We start from the raw sequence: 19,135 nt of genomic DNA on the forward strand, positions 1-19,135 counted from the left end.
CTGTCAACTCCAGCATCTCGGGCTGGTCGTTTACTGATGAAGGCTGTGGCCAAAAGCTATATGCGAGTGTCTTTTAATGATGCCTGTCTGCAACTTGATGTGTCTTCTTTATGGTTAGTAGCAATCTGTCTTTTCCTATAAATTCAGTAAACTAGATAAAAAATCAGTAGTGTCATATCTCAATACAGAACTTGAAACTTTCAGCACAGGGCAGAAGCATGCAGAAGAAGTGTGGCTCAAGTTTAAAAGAATAGTTGACCATGCACTGGATATATATTTAGCCAGTAGAACAGTTCATAATGGGAGGGACCTGCCATGGGTATACAGTCACCATAAAGAAATGTCTAAAGAAACAGAGACTACAACATAACAGGTGTAAAACAAAACATAGGACTGTAGATAGAGAGATACTGAATGAAATGCATTTAGCTATCAAGAGGGCAGTGTGTTAAGCCTTCAGTGACCTCTGTAGCAGAATATTGTCAAATTATCTTTCACAAAACTAAAAAAAAATCTGGTCTTATGTAAAGGCTGTTAGTGGCACCAAATTTAGTGTCCAGTCCCTAGCAAATGAGACAGGAACTGAAACTGAAAGTAGCAAAGGAAAAGCTGAAATGCTTAGCTGTGTTTTCAAATGTTCCTTTACAAACAAAATCCCAGGAGAGCTACCCCAATTTAATCCTTGTACCACTGAAAACATGAGTGAAATCAGTATTAGTGTCAGTGGTGTTGAAAAACAGCTGAAATCGTTAAAATTGAACCAAGCTCCAGGGCCCAATGGAATGCCTATCAAATTCTATATTGAATTTGCGGCTGAGTTAGTCCCTTTTCTAACTATAATCTATCATAAATCCCTCAAACAAAAAACCATGCCCAGTAGTTGGAAGAAAGCACAGGTAACACCCTTCTACAAGAAGGTTAGTAGAAGCGATCCACAGAACTACCTTCCAATATCCTTGACATTGATTTGTTGTAGAATCTTAGAACGTATCCTGAGCTGATACATAATGAGGTATCTTGAACAGAATGACCTCCATCCCAACCAGCATGGCTTCCAAAAACATCGACCATGTGAAACTCAACTCACAATTTTATCACATGACATAGTTAAAGCTCTGGATAAAGGCAGTCAGGTAGATGCAGTATTTCTTGATTTCCAAAATGCATTTGATTCAGTAACACACACATGCTTGTTGTTAAAAGTTTGACCATATGGGGTATCAACTGATATTTGTGACTGGATTGAAGACCTTTTGGTAGGGAAGACACAGCATGTTATCTTAGTTGGAGAATCATCATCAGATGTAGAAGTAACTTCAGGTGTGGCCCAGGGAAGTGTACTGGGACCCTTGCTGTTCATGTTGTATATTAACCACCTTATGGACAATATCAACAGTAATCTCAGACTTTTCGCAGGTGATGCAGTTCTCTGTAATGAAGTATTGCCCAAAAGAAGCTGCATAAATATTCAGTCAGATCTTGGTTTGATTTCAAAGTGGTGAAAAGATTGGCAACTTGCTTTAAATGTTCAGAAATGTAAAACTGTGGACGTCACAAAACAAAACAAAAAGACATTGTATTCTATGATTATAATATCAATGGGTGTAACACTTTGTTGGGATATGAAATGGAATGATCAAATAGGCCAGTTGTGAGTAAAGCTGGTGGTAGACTTCATTTTATTGGTAGAATACTGGGGAAGTACAGTCAGTCTATAAAGGAAATGCTTAAAAAATCACTTGTGTGACCCATTCTAGAACCCTTCTCAAGTGTGTGGGGGACACACCAAATAGGATCAAATGGGGACATTAAACGTATACAGAGAAGGGCAGCACAAATGATCACAGGTTTGTTTGACCTGTGGGAGAATGTTCCAGTGATGCTGTAGACACTGAATTGGCAGACTCCTGAAGATAGATGTAAACTATCCCAAGAAATCCTACTAACAAAGTTACAAGAACTGGCTTTCATTGATGACTCTAGGAATATACTACAACCCCATATGTAATGCTCACTTGGGATTAGAATAATTACAGCACACACAGAGGCATTCAAACAATCATTCTTTCTGTGCTCCATACATGAACATAATGGGAAGAAACTCTAATAACTCGTACAATGGGATGTACCCTCGGCCATGCACTTTGTGGTGGTTTTCAGAGTATGGATGTAGATGTAGAGAGTTGGTGATTGACATTTCATGAAAATATTCTGCCACAGCAAAAAGCACCTTTGTTTTAGTAATTGCCACCCCAACTTGTGTATCATGTTCATGACGCACTCTCCCCTATTTTGTACTTGTGGAGTGTGTGGTTACCGCATTGGTCTCTAGATAAGTGATGCCAGTTTTTGGAAATTAAAGCCACTACATCTTCTTTGAATATGTCTGCAGTTGCCTTTACAAGGCTGAGTGCAGACTTTTCCAGTCCTTTGGCTAATTAAAAATCCCCACTATTGTGATAAATCAAACCCAGGTACTTCTTATGGCATGAGGTGTACATTTTCACATCAAAGTACCTAGTTCTTGAAGACCTCTAGCTTTATTCTACCTTCTTCCTTCTGGACTACTTTGTCTAGCAAAATATTCTCTAAATTAATCCTCTCACTGGCCAGTCAAATGCAGATTTCCCTTATGGAAGTCTCTTCAAAAAAAGTAAGAAATATGTTACAGTTGGGTTGCCTCCCATAAAATAATTCTTAACTCCTGCTTGCGCGTTGGAAAAATGATTTTCTCTTCTCGTGGGGTTTTGCCAGCTCTGACTAAACAGTATTTCTCTTATTCCTTAGATCTCATGTATTCTTGTGAGTTTATTACATTATCTTCAGATGAACTCCCTTAATGCACGTAAATGGAATACCCTTTTTCATCACATAGCTGATGCTGTTTTAGTTTCAAATACCATGGTATCATCATTAACTCTGAAATTGCAAGAAATGCAAAGTGACTGTTTATGAACACTCTGCAGATACCCCTCATTTTTCACTCATCTTTCTTCCATGGTGTTTTACAAGATGCACCAAAAAGCTAATGTGCAATGTGATTATAGTAATTTGACACTGATTTGCAACTGTACCACATGTGGATATCCAGCAAGTATGATAGTCAATGGTATTCCTAACCACCATGAAACTGTAAGGGAGGTGTGTGTGATATTACCTGATTGTGACAGTGAACAGTAAGTGATAATTTATCCATCAGGCCTCTAAACATGTTAGAGTATGTAACAGATGTCTGACACAGATATATTAGTGACCTGAGGGGAGTGTCAGACCAAACTGAATGAAAGTGGTCACTGGAAGGAGTAATTTAGTTTGTATCAAAATTTTATAGCTCCAGATTTGAAGAACATCAGGTCAGGATGTTTCTCCTTTTGCTACAGTTTTCAGTGTATGACTTGCATTATGCATTCATGCTTCCATAAGCATATATCACAATTCTACAGAGCAGAAAGTTTTTCAGGAATACAGGAATGCATATAAGTAAACACTGAACAATCAGTTAGTATTAACAGAATGAAATAAAATAAGCACTAGCACAAGTAAAACATAACATCAAGTTTAAGCTGTAATAGAGTAACTATTAGTTGAAGCAGATATATTTTCTTTTTAATTAGTCTAATACATTACTGAAAATCATAACAGAATGATTTAATTATAGTAATGTATACTTTAGTTAGATCATGCTGAACTGTTTAATTGTATTTGTTTAATTTTTCTCTTCAGAAGGATGAGCACAGTTGAAAAACAGAGGACAAATAATTCTTCAACAGGCAGCTGCAACAGCTAATACATGAAGTGAAATGGCTGTAATTATTTATGGCCAAAAAACATGCTGTGAGGCATTTTTGCACCTAATACTCACAAGAATAAAGTAGGATTCTGACGAGGTATGATATGTACCATAACAGTCACAACAGAAAATTATTATTGAGCTGTTACACTAGCAGCAGATTCTGGGCCAACCTTGATGGCATTTCATTAGCCCGTTGTCAATGTTTGTGGTATTGGACATAGAAGTATCAGTTATGCATCTGTTGAATATGATCAGACATTTTTCTTTCTAAGTGTTCATTTACTTGCACTGAAGTCTATGTTGAAATAGAATATTGTAAATATTGCATAAAAGAGAGACTTTAATATGATTGAGACACAATGTAAATACCGATGATGAATAATTAGTGTCCCATGTGTTGTTTGCTGAATACAAAACTGGAAACTACAGGTGCTATGTAACCATGTATTTTTGAGGTTATGAAAGATGGACTGCACATGTGTGTTATTGATTAATGTGCTCTGTGAATGAGTTTTATTTGAACATCAGATGTAAAAGTGTTATGTGAAGACTTCCATGCATTGTTAAGAGTACAAAACATTTTATCCTGTGCTATGTACATTTTTGTCATGCTCATTTGAATAATAAACTTCATGTTTCATTTCAATCAATGTTGTGACTCATATCTGTTGGCAAGAAGGAAGAATAAGATGGATAATCATAAACTCAAAATAAATGTAATGAGAAGCTGGAAGCAGTTCTGAATGATGACTATACAGCCCCTTATCTTGTAAAAGTATTGTTCTTATACTAATTTGAGAACATTGCTTTATTTTCTGGGTTCCTAATACAATAATACGTAATCAGTACTAATATGTTACTCATTGAATTGATATTTTGTCTTTTTTATTTTTGTATTCTGTAAACATCAAGAAGATTGGAGTAGAAAAAGAATGAAAGACTGTAATGAATGATACTATATGTGTGGTATAGTAAGCTGAAAAACCTGACCTGTAATGAAACAAAACACTAATAAATAAATGCTGCTTACTATAGGCTTCCAATGGGAAAATTCTACAACTTCCAGAAAATTATTCATTCATACTGGAGCCAATGAGTTATCAATCAAGTACTTACTATATTTACACAAAGAATTGAATGTTATTGCTAAATGTTTATTACTGAGTATCATGTGGTTTACAGTTGTTGCCTAAACTTGTGGGTGCTTCCATTGCCAGTTTAATAATTTTAAAATCTGTAATGCAGTGGAGCGGTTTTGATTTGAAATCAATTTCCTTTTCATTGTGTATGGTCTGTTGGTTTCATGTCTGTCTGCTCTCATATGATAAAAATGTTTATATTTCTCTCCATTCCATACTTTAAGAAGTATCACAGCATGTGTCACAAATCTTCTCTCTCTTCTGAGGCTATGGCAGTTTTTACAGATTCCTGTAAAAAGATGCATTTAAGCTACCACAAAGAATTACTGATGAGAAAAAGATCACCAAAAGGAGTTTACAGTCACATAAAGGAAGAAAAGATGTCTACATAGCAATCTCCAAGGACAATAATACAGAAAAGGTGATGCTCTAGTTCATCCCAAAGTATGTAGAGCCAGAGTAAATGAGTAACTGAAACCAAACTCTTGGCATTCGAGTTACTCATTCAGTAGAATGTTTATTAAGTAAAGGAGAGGCCCGCCCGGTTGGCCGTGCGGTCTGGCGCACGGCTTTCTGGGCGGGAAGGAGCGCCTGGTCCCCGGTGCGAATCCGCCCGGCGGATTTGTGTCAAGGTCCGGTGAACCGGCCAGTCTGTGGATGGTTTTTAGGCGGTTTTATATCTGCCTCAATGAATGCAGGTTGGTTCCCCTTATTCCACCTCAGTTACACTATGTTGGCGATTGCTGCGCAAACAAGTTCTCCACGCACACGTACACCACCATTATTGTACCACGCAAACATAGGGGTTACACTCATCTGGTGTGAGAAGTTCCCTGGGGGGTCCACCGGGGGCCGAACCGCACAATAACCTTGGGTTCGGTGTGGGGCGGCAGAGGGGTGAAGTGGACTGCGGTAGTCGTCGTGGGGTTGTGGACCACTGCAGCTGCGGTGGGGACGGAGCCTCTCTGTCGTTTCTAGGTCCCCAGTTAACATACAATACAGTACAAGTAAGAGAGACTAAATATATAGAGCAGCACTGTCAGATGTAAACTCGCAGCAGAAAACTGCATAAATTTGGGGCCAGTGCTCATTTGAATGTCCATTCCAGAACTTGAGATTGGAATTTGAAGACACATCCCCAATAACCCCAAAGAAGAATCCTGTAGGCAGATCACAAGGTAGGGAAGAAACTCCCAAAGGAAAGATGTTGCATAAACCTGAGGTAGATAAATTAAAATGTGTTGTTATAATATCCAAAGAATGTGAAGACAGTTAAGACCTTTCAAATAAATAAAAAGTTCCTTTGTAACCACTTACGACTCAAGAAAATTTACAGAAAAGAAGTGGAGGGTGCATAACATAACTGCATACAGCTAGACTACGACAGTACCCATGCAATTGCTATTTTCGTGGGTATACTTAACGTGACCCCGCCTTGGGCGTGATAGTCCCGCTTTCAGGCTGCCTGTCCCATTGTCTCCAGCCAGTGCAAAAATTTCCTACTTTCGCAAACAGAGCAAACGATAAATTGATTAGACGTACCCACTACCTGCCTATATTCATTACATTCAAAACGCGCGCATGACGATGGCAGCACGGGCAGCGTGGAGAAGACAGAGCGAGTGACATGCAAGAGCGAGACAGATGCTGCCGCTCAACTCAGCCAACATCGCGGGTGCCAATTTCACTTGCGGCAACATTGTTTAGTTTTAGTCCGTATTGGAATGTATTTTATTCAACGAATAAAATGTTCTCGGGTTTCCAACCGCGTCAATTGCTTAAAACTACACGAGCTTTCGGCCAAGCATTCCTTGGCCATTGTCAAGTGTTATGACTGCCAGTGGGCTGTTGCTGCGCCCTTATATCGACACCCCCGGGATAACAAGGCCGCCCAGCAGTGTTAGTGACGTCACACTAAGCGGCCCATAGCCGACGCAGCAGTCCACGGACACCTCCGTACAGACGCGCCTGATGCTAACGATCTTCTGTCCGTCATACAGAAAGGAGCCAACTATAATTCCAACCAAAGACCAAATTATATATATTCTTGTAAACAACATAAAGGTTCATAACGAAATACCGATTACATATACGGGCAGGAATAGGTTCTAGAACTCTTCTGAAAAGTGTTTATCTTCAGTACCAGAATGAACATCAAATTGTCACGTTTACTAAATAGAAAAGCACTTTGTTAGTAACAGACAGCAATAATGAGACTTGCAGTTGGTGATTTCTACGTGGAAAAGGAAATAAGCTGTAGAGAGATTGAAAATGGTAAGTAAAGAGAGCCTCAGCCTTTTGCTCACATTCTTACATGTAATACACTTGGTTGTTTTTCATTTCCTTACCTTTCATAACATTTTTAATATTGTTCCAAGAAGTGTATCTTCAATAGCAGAGTGAACTTCAAATTGTCAGGCTTTTCTTAAAGGAAAGAGCAGTTCCTTAGTATCACAGTGCAAAACGGAATCTTGTGTTCAGTGATGTCTATGTTAAAAGGAGAATATTTGATATCTATATTTTGTTTCCATTCTTTATTACTGGGGATACACTTGTAAAAATTCTTGAAAAGAGCTGTCACCGTGAACATATGAGTAAATTCACAATAGTCATGTGTTTTATGAGATAACGCGAACTCTTGTCACCTTATTGTAAACGAAAGTTGTGAGGGTTTTGCTATGTATGACAGTGTTTAAGATAATTTACTTTCAGTGTAATAGCTTGAAAATGTGAAGTCCTGCTGTCAGTTGGCATTTGTCACCACCTGTATGCGAGTTTAAAGCTAAATAGCGTTCTGACAATTATAAAATAGTGGCAAAGTTCCTCAATCGATTAAACTTATTCCTGCCCGTATATGTAATCGGTATTTCGTAATGAACCTTTATGCTGTTTACAAGAACATATATAATTTGGTCTTTGGTTCGAATTATAGTTCGCTCCTTTCTGTATGACGGACAGAAGATCGTTAGCATCAGGCGCGTCTGTACGGAGGTGTCCTTGGACTGTTGCGTCAGCTATGGGCCGCATAGTGTGACGTCACTAACACTGCTGGGCGGCCTTGTTATCCCGGGGGTGTCGCTTATATACGCTAGCTGCCGGCTGTGACGTCACTGGTGCCCGTGACATTGCCATATATGGGCATGTTTTGAGTCGGCGTTCGATGTGCCCTCTTCAACCGCGCGATCGCTGGATCCCACGCAGCGCTGAGCTGCAAGCCACCGTCTCTATTCAGGGTGTTTGCGGTAATTTTTATTTCAATAGCTTCCTTTATTTAACTGTCCCAGAAGCCGTAAGTGCGAGCCACGACTGAGGTATCGTCAAATTTCATGTGGCGACCGTTTTCTAACGCATGCTCAGCTAACGCAGATTTCTCTAGATAGCGTAGGCGACAATACCTCTCATGTTCTTTCCTGCGTTGTTGCACAGTGCGCACTGTTTGTCCGATGTACTTCTGGCCACACTCACAAGGTATTTCGTAGACTCCAGGTGTTCTGAGACCTATTGCATCTTTAACTGGTCTCTCGCCGGCCGCGGTGGTCTCGCGGTTCTAGGCGCGCAGTCCGGAACCGTGCGACTGCTACGGTCGCAGGTTCGAATCCTGCCTCGGGCATGGATGTGTGTGATGTCCTTAAGTTAGTTAGGTTTAAGTAGTTCTAAGTTCTAGGGGACTGATGACCACAGCTGTTAAGTCCCATAGTGCTCAGAGCCATTTGAACCATTTTAACTGGTCTCAGTAATTGACGGATTTTCGTTGGAAGCCTGAAGATTGATGTGATCTTGCCCGACACAGAGCCACAGAATGGCAGCAAAGCAAGTTTCTTTTCCTGCTACTCGTCGGTGGTCTTATTCTGATATTTCGCAGAAATCACTTCTTTCACTTGATGGGCGCTGCAGCCGTTATTCCTGAAAACCTTGCGTAGGTGGCCCAGTTCGTGGGGCAGGTTATCGTCGTCTGAGATTACTCTTGCACGATGCACCAATGTTTGTAATACTGTGCGCTTCTGTGCTAGATGATGACGGCTGGTGGCGTGCAGGTACAGGTCTGTGTGGGTGGGTTTTCTGTAGACGCTGTGGCCAAGGCACACACTTCGTTTACGGTGGTCAAGGACGTCGAGGAAGTGCAATGCATTATCTTTTTCCACTTCCATGGTGAACTGGATATTACTGTTCATGCCATTGAGGTGTTCTAAAAACTCGTCTAGTTTCTCGCGTCCATGTGGCCACATGACGAACGTGTCGTCAACGTATCGAAAGAAAAATTTCGGCTTCAATGGCGCAGTATCTATAGCAATAACCTCAAAATTCTCCATGAAGAGGTTTGCAACAGCTGGAGCCAACGGGCTACCCATTGCTACGCCGTCTGTCTGATCGTAATACTCGCCGTTGCACACGAAATAGGAGGACGTAAGAGTGTGCCTAAATAGCTCGACCACGTCACTTACAAAGTACTGGGAAATTAGGTCAAAAGCGTCTTTGATAGGCACATTCGTAAACAACGCCACTACATCAAAACTGGCCATAATATCGTCCTCACTAAGGCGTAGACGGTTGATTCTGCTGATAAATTCTGCTGAGTTTTTTATATGATGTTCGCAGTGTCCCACATGTGGAGCGAGGAGCTTGACCAAGTACTTCGCCAGCTTGTATGTTGGAGAACCTATTGTGGACACAATAAGCCGAAATGTCGTCCTTGTGTGTCTTTGGTAAGCCATAAGCATTAGGTGGTCTAGGCGACTGTGGGAGAAGATCCTTAACCACACTGTCTTCCACTGAACATTATTATTATAAGAGGTATTAGGGCCTACGCTATCCAGAGAAATCTGCGTTAGCTGAGCATGCGTTAGAAAACGGTCACCACATAAAATTTGACGATACATCTGTCGTGGCTCGCACTAACGGCTTCTGGGACAGTGTAAAAAAGAAGCTATTGAAATAAAAACTACCGCAAACACCCTGAATAGAGACGGTGGCTTACAGCTCAGTACTGCGTGGGATCCAGCGATCGCGCGGTTGAAGAGGGCACATCGATCGCCGACTCAAAACATGCCCATATATGGCAATGTCACGGGCACCAGTGACGTGACAGCCGGCAGCTAGCGTATAAAAGGGCGCACCAACAGCCCACTGGCAGTCATAACACTTGACAATGGCCAAGGAGTGCTTCGCCGAAAGCACGTGTAGTTTTAAGCAATTGACGCGGTTGGAAACCCGGGAACATTTTATTCAGTGTTATCGCCGCGAGACTCTGCATTCATACAACTCATTCAACGTTTTCATGTTTGTGTGTTTGTAACATTAGAAACATGCGTAAACGTAAGTGTATTCTTAATATTACTCCGCAAAATAAGTTTCCATTTATAAAACAAAGGCGTGGTGCATCAGATGTTCAAATGGTTCAAATGGCTCTGAGCACTATGGGACTCAACATCTTACGTCATAAGTCCCCTAGAACTTAGAACTACTTAAACCTAACTAACCTAAGGACATCACACACACCCATGCCCGAGGCAGGATTCGAACCTGCGACCGTAGCAGTCCCGCGGTCCCGGACTGCAGCGCCAGAACCGCACGGCCACCGCGGCCGGCTGCATCAGATGTTACGTATGAAAAGTGTCGTACCGATTTTAGTGTTGGTCATGGTGGTGCCAGCGGTACTGAGAAACAGTTAAAATTGGAAAAACCGGGACGGTTCCTTTGAAAGGGCACGGCCGACTTCCTTCCCCGTCCTTCCCTAATCCGATGAGACCGATGACCTCGCTGTCTGTCTCCTCCCCCAAACAACCCAACCCAACCCTCGGAAAAACACATGTTTTCCGATCAGGCTGCTGCTTCCAGCTTGTCAATGTTTGCTTTTTTCGAAAGAATCGATTTGTCGGCTGCGAAGGATGTAGATGTAGCTGCGGTGGAAGGTGCATGGACGTATCACATGGTTCAAGAAAACCACAGCTTTCTCTCAAATGACTGTGTCTCTACTTCAGTTCAAACATGTGTTGAGAAAAAATTTAGATATACTCGTCCAAAATCCCACGCTATTGTTATAAATGTGCTGGCACCTACGCTGATGGGTGAATTGGAAGAGCCCACTGCATATCTTTACTAACGGATGCTTCTAATCATGGCTCAATAAAATAATTCCCTGTTTTGATTCGATATTTTTTACCTTATGAAAGTGCGACAGTCGAGATTTCAGAGTTTCGAGAGCAGCCTGGTGAAACATAGGATATTGTTGTCGATTATTTGACGGAGGTATTGTCGTACAATGATTTAAATAAGAAAATTGTGGCATTTTGTGGAGACAATACAAACTGCAGTTTTGGAGGAAAGAATAGAGAAGGAAGTGATAATTTTTTTGCAAAATTGAACTAATTGCTCGGACGGCAACTCATTGGGACTGGATGTGGAGCCCTTATAGTTCACGACGCAATCAAAACAGCCACAGATTGTCTCCCCGTGGGCTTCTAATGTTCATTGTGAAAATTTACTCTTTTTTTTTTTACATCTACAGCTTTCGTACGGAAGCTCTTAAACAGTTATGTGACTCCAAAGACACTGTATCAGAAACAGCTGGGTTACAGCAAAATCAGGTGTCTCGCGTTAATGCTGGCTCTTGAAAGAATTTTAAAAATATATCAGCCCTTAAAAAGCTGTTTTCTGAACATCGAAAAAATGCCCATGTATATTAAGAACGTTTTTCGAAAATAAAAAAATGTTCAAATGTGTTTGAAATCTTATGGGACTTAACTGCTAAGGTCGTTAGTCCCTAAGCTTACACACTACTTAACCTAAATTGCCGGCCGGTGTGACCGAGCGGTTCTAGGTGCTACAGTCTGGAACCGCGCAACCGCTACGGTCGCAGGTTCAAATCCTGCCTCGGGCATGGATGTGTGTGATGTCCTTAAGTTAGTTAGGTTTAAGTAGTTCTAAGTTCTAGGGGACTGATGACCACAGAAGTTAAGTCCCATAGTGCTCAGAGCCATTTGAACCATTTAACCTAAATTATCCTAAGGATAAACACACACATCTATGCCTGAGGGAGGACTCGAACCGCGGCCGGGACCAGCCGCACAGTCCATGACTGCAGCGCCCAAGACCGCTCGGCTAATCTGGCGCGGCGTTTTTCGAAAATACCACCTCTGAATTATGGTTATACTTTTTGCATGCACAGGCAGCGACCTTCAATCACAGGGTGTTAAAAATTGAAGCACAATGCGTATCTGCTATAGAATCTACAAAGGAAATAAGGCGTCTCCGAGATAACTTGGCACGTAAAGAGAGTTCGCTTTTTCTTCCTCACACCGTCCGTAATCTAATAACGAAATTACAAGAAACCAACGCTGTCACTCCGGGTGTAGAAACTGCGGCGGCCGAATTTTATAAGACTAGCAAAGGATACTTGGATCAGTGGTGTCAATGCAGACTTAGAAGTGTTTGGATGGACAACTCTGACTAAAGTATCTACGTGGGAAGAAATACAAAATGTGACGGATTTGCTGATTACACAAGGATTTCTCAGCAGAGACCAAGATACGGACGTACTCGATGAGTTTTCTCTTATTTCCAACTTCGTCAGAGCTGAAAAAAAAATCGAGCTGGAACGTTAAACATGTTGCTACTGGAGACCGTTGGGTGGAGTTGTTCACACATTTCCGTGATAACAATCGGAACTGTACGAAATTTCTTATTATTGAATACGTTTTATGTTTGCCTGGAAGTAACGCACCTCTCGAAACAGTTTTTTCTCTAATGAATAAGACATGGACAAGCGGCAAAACACAGTTAAGTGTCGCAGTTTTTAAAGCCATTTTGTTTACGAAGACTAAAATCAGCAAATCAGGTGATAAGCTCCACTCCTACTTGAAAATTAGACCAGACATTTTGAATCTGATTACCTCCGTCGACAAATATGCACTACTGGCCATTAAAATTGCAACACCACGAAGATAACGCGCTACAGACGCGAAATTTAACCGACAGGAAGAAGATGCTGTGATATGCATATGATTAGCTTTTCAGAGCATTCACACAAGGTTGGTGCAGGTGGCGACACCTACAACGTGCTGACACGAGGAAAGTTTCCAACTTATTTCTCATACACAAACAGCAGTTGACCGGCGTTGCCTGGTGAAACGTTGTTGTGATGCCTCGTGTAAGGAGGAGAAATGCGTACCATCACTTTTCCGACTTTGATAAAGGTCGGATTGTAGCCTATCGCGATTGCGGTTTATCGTATCGCGACATTGCTACTCGCGTTGGTCGAGATTCAATGACTGTTAGCAGAATATGGAATCGGTGGGTTCAGGAGGGTAATACGGAACGCCGTGCTGGATCCCAACGGCCTCGTATCACTAGCAGTCGAGATGACAGGCATCTTATCCGCATGGCTGTAACGGATCGTGCAACCACGCCTCGATCCCTGAGTCAACAGATGGGGACGTTTTCAAGACAACAACCATCTGCACGAACAGTTCGGGGACGTTTGCAGCAGTATGGACTATCAGCTCGGAGACCATGGCTGCGGTTACCCTTGACGCTGCATCACAGACAGGAGCGTGCGATGGTGTACTCAACGACGAACCTGGGTGCACGAATGACAAAACGTCATTTTTTCGGATGAATCCAGGTTCTGTTTACAGCATCATGATGGTCGCATCCGTGTTTGGCGACATCGCGGTGAACGCACATTGGAAGCGTGTATTCGTCATCGCCACCTTGGCGTATCACCCGGCGTGATGGTATGGGGTACCATTGGTTACATGTCTCGGTCACCTCTTGTTCGCACTGACGGCACTTTGAACAGTAGACGTTACATTTCATATGTGTTACGAGCCGTGGCTCTACCCTTCATTCGATCCCTGCGAAATCCTACATTTCAGCTGGATAATGCACGACCGCATGTTGCTGGTACTGTATGGGCCTTTCTGTATACAGAAAATGTTCGACTGCTGCCCTGGCCAACACATTCTCCAGATCTGCCACCAATTGAAAACGTCTGGTCAATGGTGGCCGAGCAACTGGCTCGTCACAATACGCCAGTCACTACTCTTGATGAACTGTGGTATCGTGTGGAAGCTGCATGGGCAGCTGTACCTGTACACGCCATCCAAGCTCTGTTTGACTCAATGCTCAGGCGTATGAAGGCCGCTATTACGGCCAGAGGTGGTTGTTCTTGGTACTGATTTCTATGGATCTATGCACCCAAATTGCGTGAAAATGTAATCACATGTTAGTTCTAGTATAATATATTCGTCGAATGAATACCCGTTTATCATCTGCATTTCTTCTAGGTGTAGCAATTTTAATGGCCAGTAGTGTAAAACAAATGCGTCTGCAACTGCAATCTGATGTTGATTAATTCAAATTATTTGTAATTAATACATTCTTATATGTCCTTGTTTTTGAATAAATTATAAATAGTAAAATAAGGTTTTTTCACTAAATTCTGCAAGCGTCCCTCTCTGACAAAAAAAAGAGGGTCGCATTAGGTATACCGTACCACAAGTAATTAATCTGCTTAAATTTTTCGCAAACGAGGGCCACTACGATGAACGACTGAAGGCTGTGAAACCTGGAACTCAACCTTACACCACTGTATAGGTGGTTTCGGAAAGTCTGTTTCACCATTTCAGTTCTCCCCAGTGAGAACTTACTTGCTCTTACACCTAACACACCTAACTAGCACTGGCTTCAGCACAAAACTGATGTAAATTATAATACTTATGTGTGACGCCGTCAGATTAAATAGCAGAATTCAATGTTATTTTGTATTTCTCATCTATGCAGATCGAAATAATAAACATTAGCAGCAGGCTTATAGATACGACCGAACACTACGTATCTGGAAAGCAACAGATAAAAAGGGGGAAAAAAAGAAAGTGAAAAACTGTTACATCAAAAATACGAGGGGGACCCAAAAGTAACTGGAATCTTAATGCTGCACATCGTGTACTTGTAGTAGCAGGTTGCGCCGCCAGAGGGCTGTAGTAGGAGCTCTGCTGAGTCATTCTGCCACGCGGCGTCACCCAACAGTGAGAAGTGTAGTTTCTTTGGCAGTAGTTTGAGTGTGTGTACAGTGCAGACGTGACACGAGGAAATGGCTAGGTCTTACGAACAACGTGCGGCAGTGAAGTTTTGTTTCCTGCTCGGCAAGAACGCAGCAGAAACTGTTGCGATGATTCAGACAGCCTACAAAGACCATGCTCTTAGTAAAACGCAAGTGTACGAATGGTTTTCCCGGTTTAAAAAAGGAGAAATGGTGGTTGAAGATCAGCCCCGTTCCGGTCGACCTTCAACTGCTCGAAGTGAAGACAACATCGACAAAATCCGTGATCTCATCAGTGAAGATCGATGCAGGACAATTGACCAACTCGAGAATTTGTCCAGGTTGTCCTGGAGCTCAGTTCAGCGCATTTTGACCATCGATTTGGGGATGCGAAGAGTGGCAACAAAATTCGTGCCGAAGCTTCTTACTGGAGATCAAAGGGATCGTCGCGTTTAAGTCTGTCTCGAAATGAAGGACGCGTTCAAAGATGATCCACGTTTTTTCAACAAAATCATTACAGATGATGAATCATGGTGCTATGGGTACGATCCAGAAAGTAAACAACAGTCATCACAATGGAAGTCACCTGGCTCACCTCGACCAAAAAAAGCTCGACAAGTGAAATCGAATGTGAAAACGATGTTGATCTGTTTTTTTTGACATCAAAGGGATCGTACACTCTGAATTTGTCCCTGAAAACCAGACAGTAAACCAACAATTCTATTTGGAGGTTATGAAACGGCTTCGCAGAAGTTTGTCGCGAAAACGTCCGGCTTTGTGGGATTCTGGCGTGTGGTTCCTGCATCACGACAACGCTCCCGCGCACACGGCTCTCAGCGTTCGCCAGTTTTTGGCCTCGACGAAGACGACTACCTCGACCCACGCGCTCTACTCGCCGGATATAGCATCCTCGGACTTCTTCATATTCCCGAGGATGAAAAGAGACTTGAGAGGAATGCGTTTTGCGGATGTGGAAGACGTAAAACGCAATGTCATGAAAGTGCTAGCAGGTATCAAAGAGGACGAATTTAAAAGGTGCTTCGAGCACTGGAATGAACGTTTGGACAAGTGTATTAATGCTAATGGAGAGTACTTCGAAGGATATTAAGATTGTATTTGAAAACAATAAAGTATATGCTTCCTAGAAAGAAATTCCGGTTATTTTAGGGTCCCCCCTCGAACGTATGCTGAATTTTTCTAGTGTTTGGAATGATGTTGCTGAATCTAAAGACATCTGAAGCCAAAAATATAGAAGTTGCACCGCACCGTACTGCAACTCGTACTGTAATCGGACGCACAGCAAGTCCTCCGATTTCCGCCACACTGTCTTCCAATCAAAGAAAAGTTAATAGCACAGCAAGCCCTGTCCCGCCTGAGACGTCTTCATCAAGCTAGAGAGAGAAGGAAAATATGTAGTATGCTTATGATGTTACTGCATAGTAATTTTTGTCTTCAAAGAAAATATACGAGAAAGAAAACAAACCACGATTATGTCAAGTCATTTTGCTCATAGAGGACATAAACTACAGAATAAACGTGAGAGAGTGGTTATGTTATTCAGAGTCTAAAGGGAAAATTCTCCGTTTTTGCAAAGTTAAGCATTCAGTGGTTCAGCCGGTTCTTCACGGTTTACGAAGGATGGATTAGATGACTGGAAGAACGCGAAAATCGTTTTGAAAAGGCGCGAAGAAAGTGCTCCACATAGGCAAGCGATAATTTCGTTGTTAGTTAAGCAGAAAGGTGGAAGGAGTATATAGAGGGTCTATACAAAGGCGATGTACTTGAGGACAATATTATGGAAATGGAAGAGGTTGTAGATGAAGATGAAATGGGAGATATGATACTGCGTGGTGAGTTTGACAGAGCACTGAAAGACCTAACTTGAAACAAGGCCCAGGTTGTAGACAACATTCCATTAGAACTACTAACAGCTCTGGGAGAGCCAGTCCTGACAAAACTCTACCATCTGGTGAGCAAGATGTATGAGACAGGTGAAATACCCTCAGACTTCAAGAAGAATTTAATAATTCCAATCCCAAAGAAAGCAGGTGTTGACAGATGTGAAAATTACCGAACTATCAGTTTAATAAGTCACAGTTGCAAAATACTAAAGCGAATTCTTTAAAGACGAATGGAAAAACTGGTAGAAGCTGACCTCGGGGAAGATCAGTTTGGATTCCGTAGAAATATTGGAACACGTGAGGCAATACTGACCCTTCGACTTATCTTGGAAGATAGATTAAGGAAAGGCAAACCTACATTTATAGCATTTGTAGACTTAGAGAAAGCTTTTGACAATGTTGACTGGAATACTCTCTTCCAAATTCTGAAGGTGGCAGGAGTAAAATACAGGGAGCGAGAGGCTATTTACTATTTGTACAGAAACCAGAAGGCAGTTATAAGAGTCGAGGGGCATGAAAGCGAAGCAGTGGTTGGGAAGGGAATGAGACAGGGTTGTAGCCTATCCCCGATGTTATTCAATGTGTATATTGAGCAAACAGTAAAGGAAACAAAAGAAAAGTTCGGAGCAGGTATTAAAATCCATGGAGAAGAAATAAAAACTTGGAGGTTCGCCGACGACATTGTAATTCTGTCAGAGACAGCAAAGGACTTGGAAGAGCAGTTGAACGGAATGGACAGTGTCTTGAAAGGAGGATATAAGATGACCATCAACAAAAGCAAAACGAGGATAATGGAATGTAGTCGAATTAACTCGGGTGATGCTGAGGGTATCAGATTATGAAATGAGACACTTAAAGTAGTAAATGAGTTTTGCTATTTGGGGAGCAATATAACTGATGACGGTCGAAGTAGAGAGGATATAAAATGTAGACTGGCAATGGCAAGGAAACCGTTTCTGAAGAAGAGAAATTTGTTAACATCGAGTATTGATTTAAGTGTCAGGAAGTCGTTTCTGAAAGTATTTGTATGGAGCGTAGCCATGTATGGAAGTGAAACATGGACAATAAATAGTTTGGACAAGAAGAGAATAGAAGCTTTCGAAATGTGGTGCTACAGAAGAATGCTGAAGATTAGATGGGTAGATCACATAACTAATGACGAGGTATTGAATAGAATTGGGGAGAAGAGAAGTTTGTGGCACAACTTGACTAGAAGAAGGGATCGGTTGGTAGGACATGTTCTGAGGCATCAAGGGATCACCAATTTAGTATTGAAGGGCAGCGTGGAGGGTAAAAATCGTAGAGGGAGACCAAGAGATGAATACACTAAGCAGATTCAGAAGGATGTAGGTTGCAGCAGGTACTGGGAGATGAAGGAGCTTCACAGGATAGAGTAGCATGGAGAGCTGCATCAAACCAGTCTCCGGACTGAAGACCACAACAACAACAAAGCTGTATATGATGCTACAAAATTAAATTCCCGGGAGAGCATGCATTAGCTTTCAAAGCCAATAAAATACTCACAAGACAGAGTATCTTAATCAGGCTTACGGACTAATTTCGAAGGTGGATAACTTGTAAATGGGAATAATTACTATCGCTCAGAACTAAACTGTAGAAAGGTTACAAACGACCAGATCTTCATTGAAGTCGTCTGGTCAAGGCCTTAACACAGTAAGCTGACCACGTGTCAAATGGCTGAATAATCACCTTTTGAAGCACGAACCGCTACGAGGCGTGCCGGAAGGAAGTCTGTGAAGTTCTGGAAGGTACCGACAGGGATGTGGGGCGATACCGAGTCCAGTGCCGTGGACAGCTGAGTTAGACTTCTCGGTTGAGGATTCATGGCGCGAACAGCTCGATCGAAGTGGTCCCACAGATTCTCGCTTGGGTTTAAATCCGGGGACTTTGATGGTCAGAAGTGTGCGGTAAACCCATCCTTTGCTCTTTTAACCACTCGCGTGCCTGCGAGCTGTGCGACACTCGGAACTGTCCTCCTCATAGACGCCATCGTCCAGAGGAACAACAAACCACATTAGGGATGGACATGGTCCCCAAGGAAAGTGTATACTTGGCCTAACCCACTGCGCTTCCTTAATGAGGAGATCACCCAACGAATGCAACGAAAACATTCCCTAGCTCATTACGCATGCAGGTTTTCAGCTTTCAGACGTTACACGTCTTTCACACCAATGACCAACTGTCTGATGAAGCAAATCTACATCTATATGGCTACTTTTTTGGCACGGAACATTTATTTATT

At 42.1% G+C, this 19,135-nt stretch overlaps 1 protein-coding gene across 3 annotated transcripts in view; it reads left to right on the top strand.

Moving 5' to 3' along the window:
- LOC124555375 (organic cation transporter protein-like) overlaps positions 1 to 4,443 on the top strand; it is a 448,833-nt gene extending 444,390 nt beyond the window's left edge. For all 3 annotated transcript variants that reach the window (XM_047129264.1, XM_047129265.1, XM_047129266.1), the window contains exon 12: positions 3,724 to 4,443. In XM_047129264.1, the coding sequence (XP_046985220.1) occupies positions 3,724 to 3,787 (64 nt within the window). In that variant the 3' untranslated portion in view covers positions 3,788 to 4,443. The remainder of the gene's footprint in view (positions 1 to 3,723) is intronic.
- The last annotated feature ends 14,692 nt before the right edge of the window (positions 4,444 to 19,135 follow it).

The sequence above is a fragment of the Schistocerca americana genome, chromosome X, assembly GCF_021461395.2.
Source record: "Schistocerca americana isolate TAMUIC-IGC-003095 chromosome X, iqSchAmer2.1, whole genome shotgun sequence".
Taxonomy (NCBI): Eukaryota; Metazoa; Arthropoda; class Insecta; order Orthoptera; family Acrididae; genus Schistocerca; species Schistocerca americana.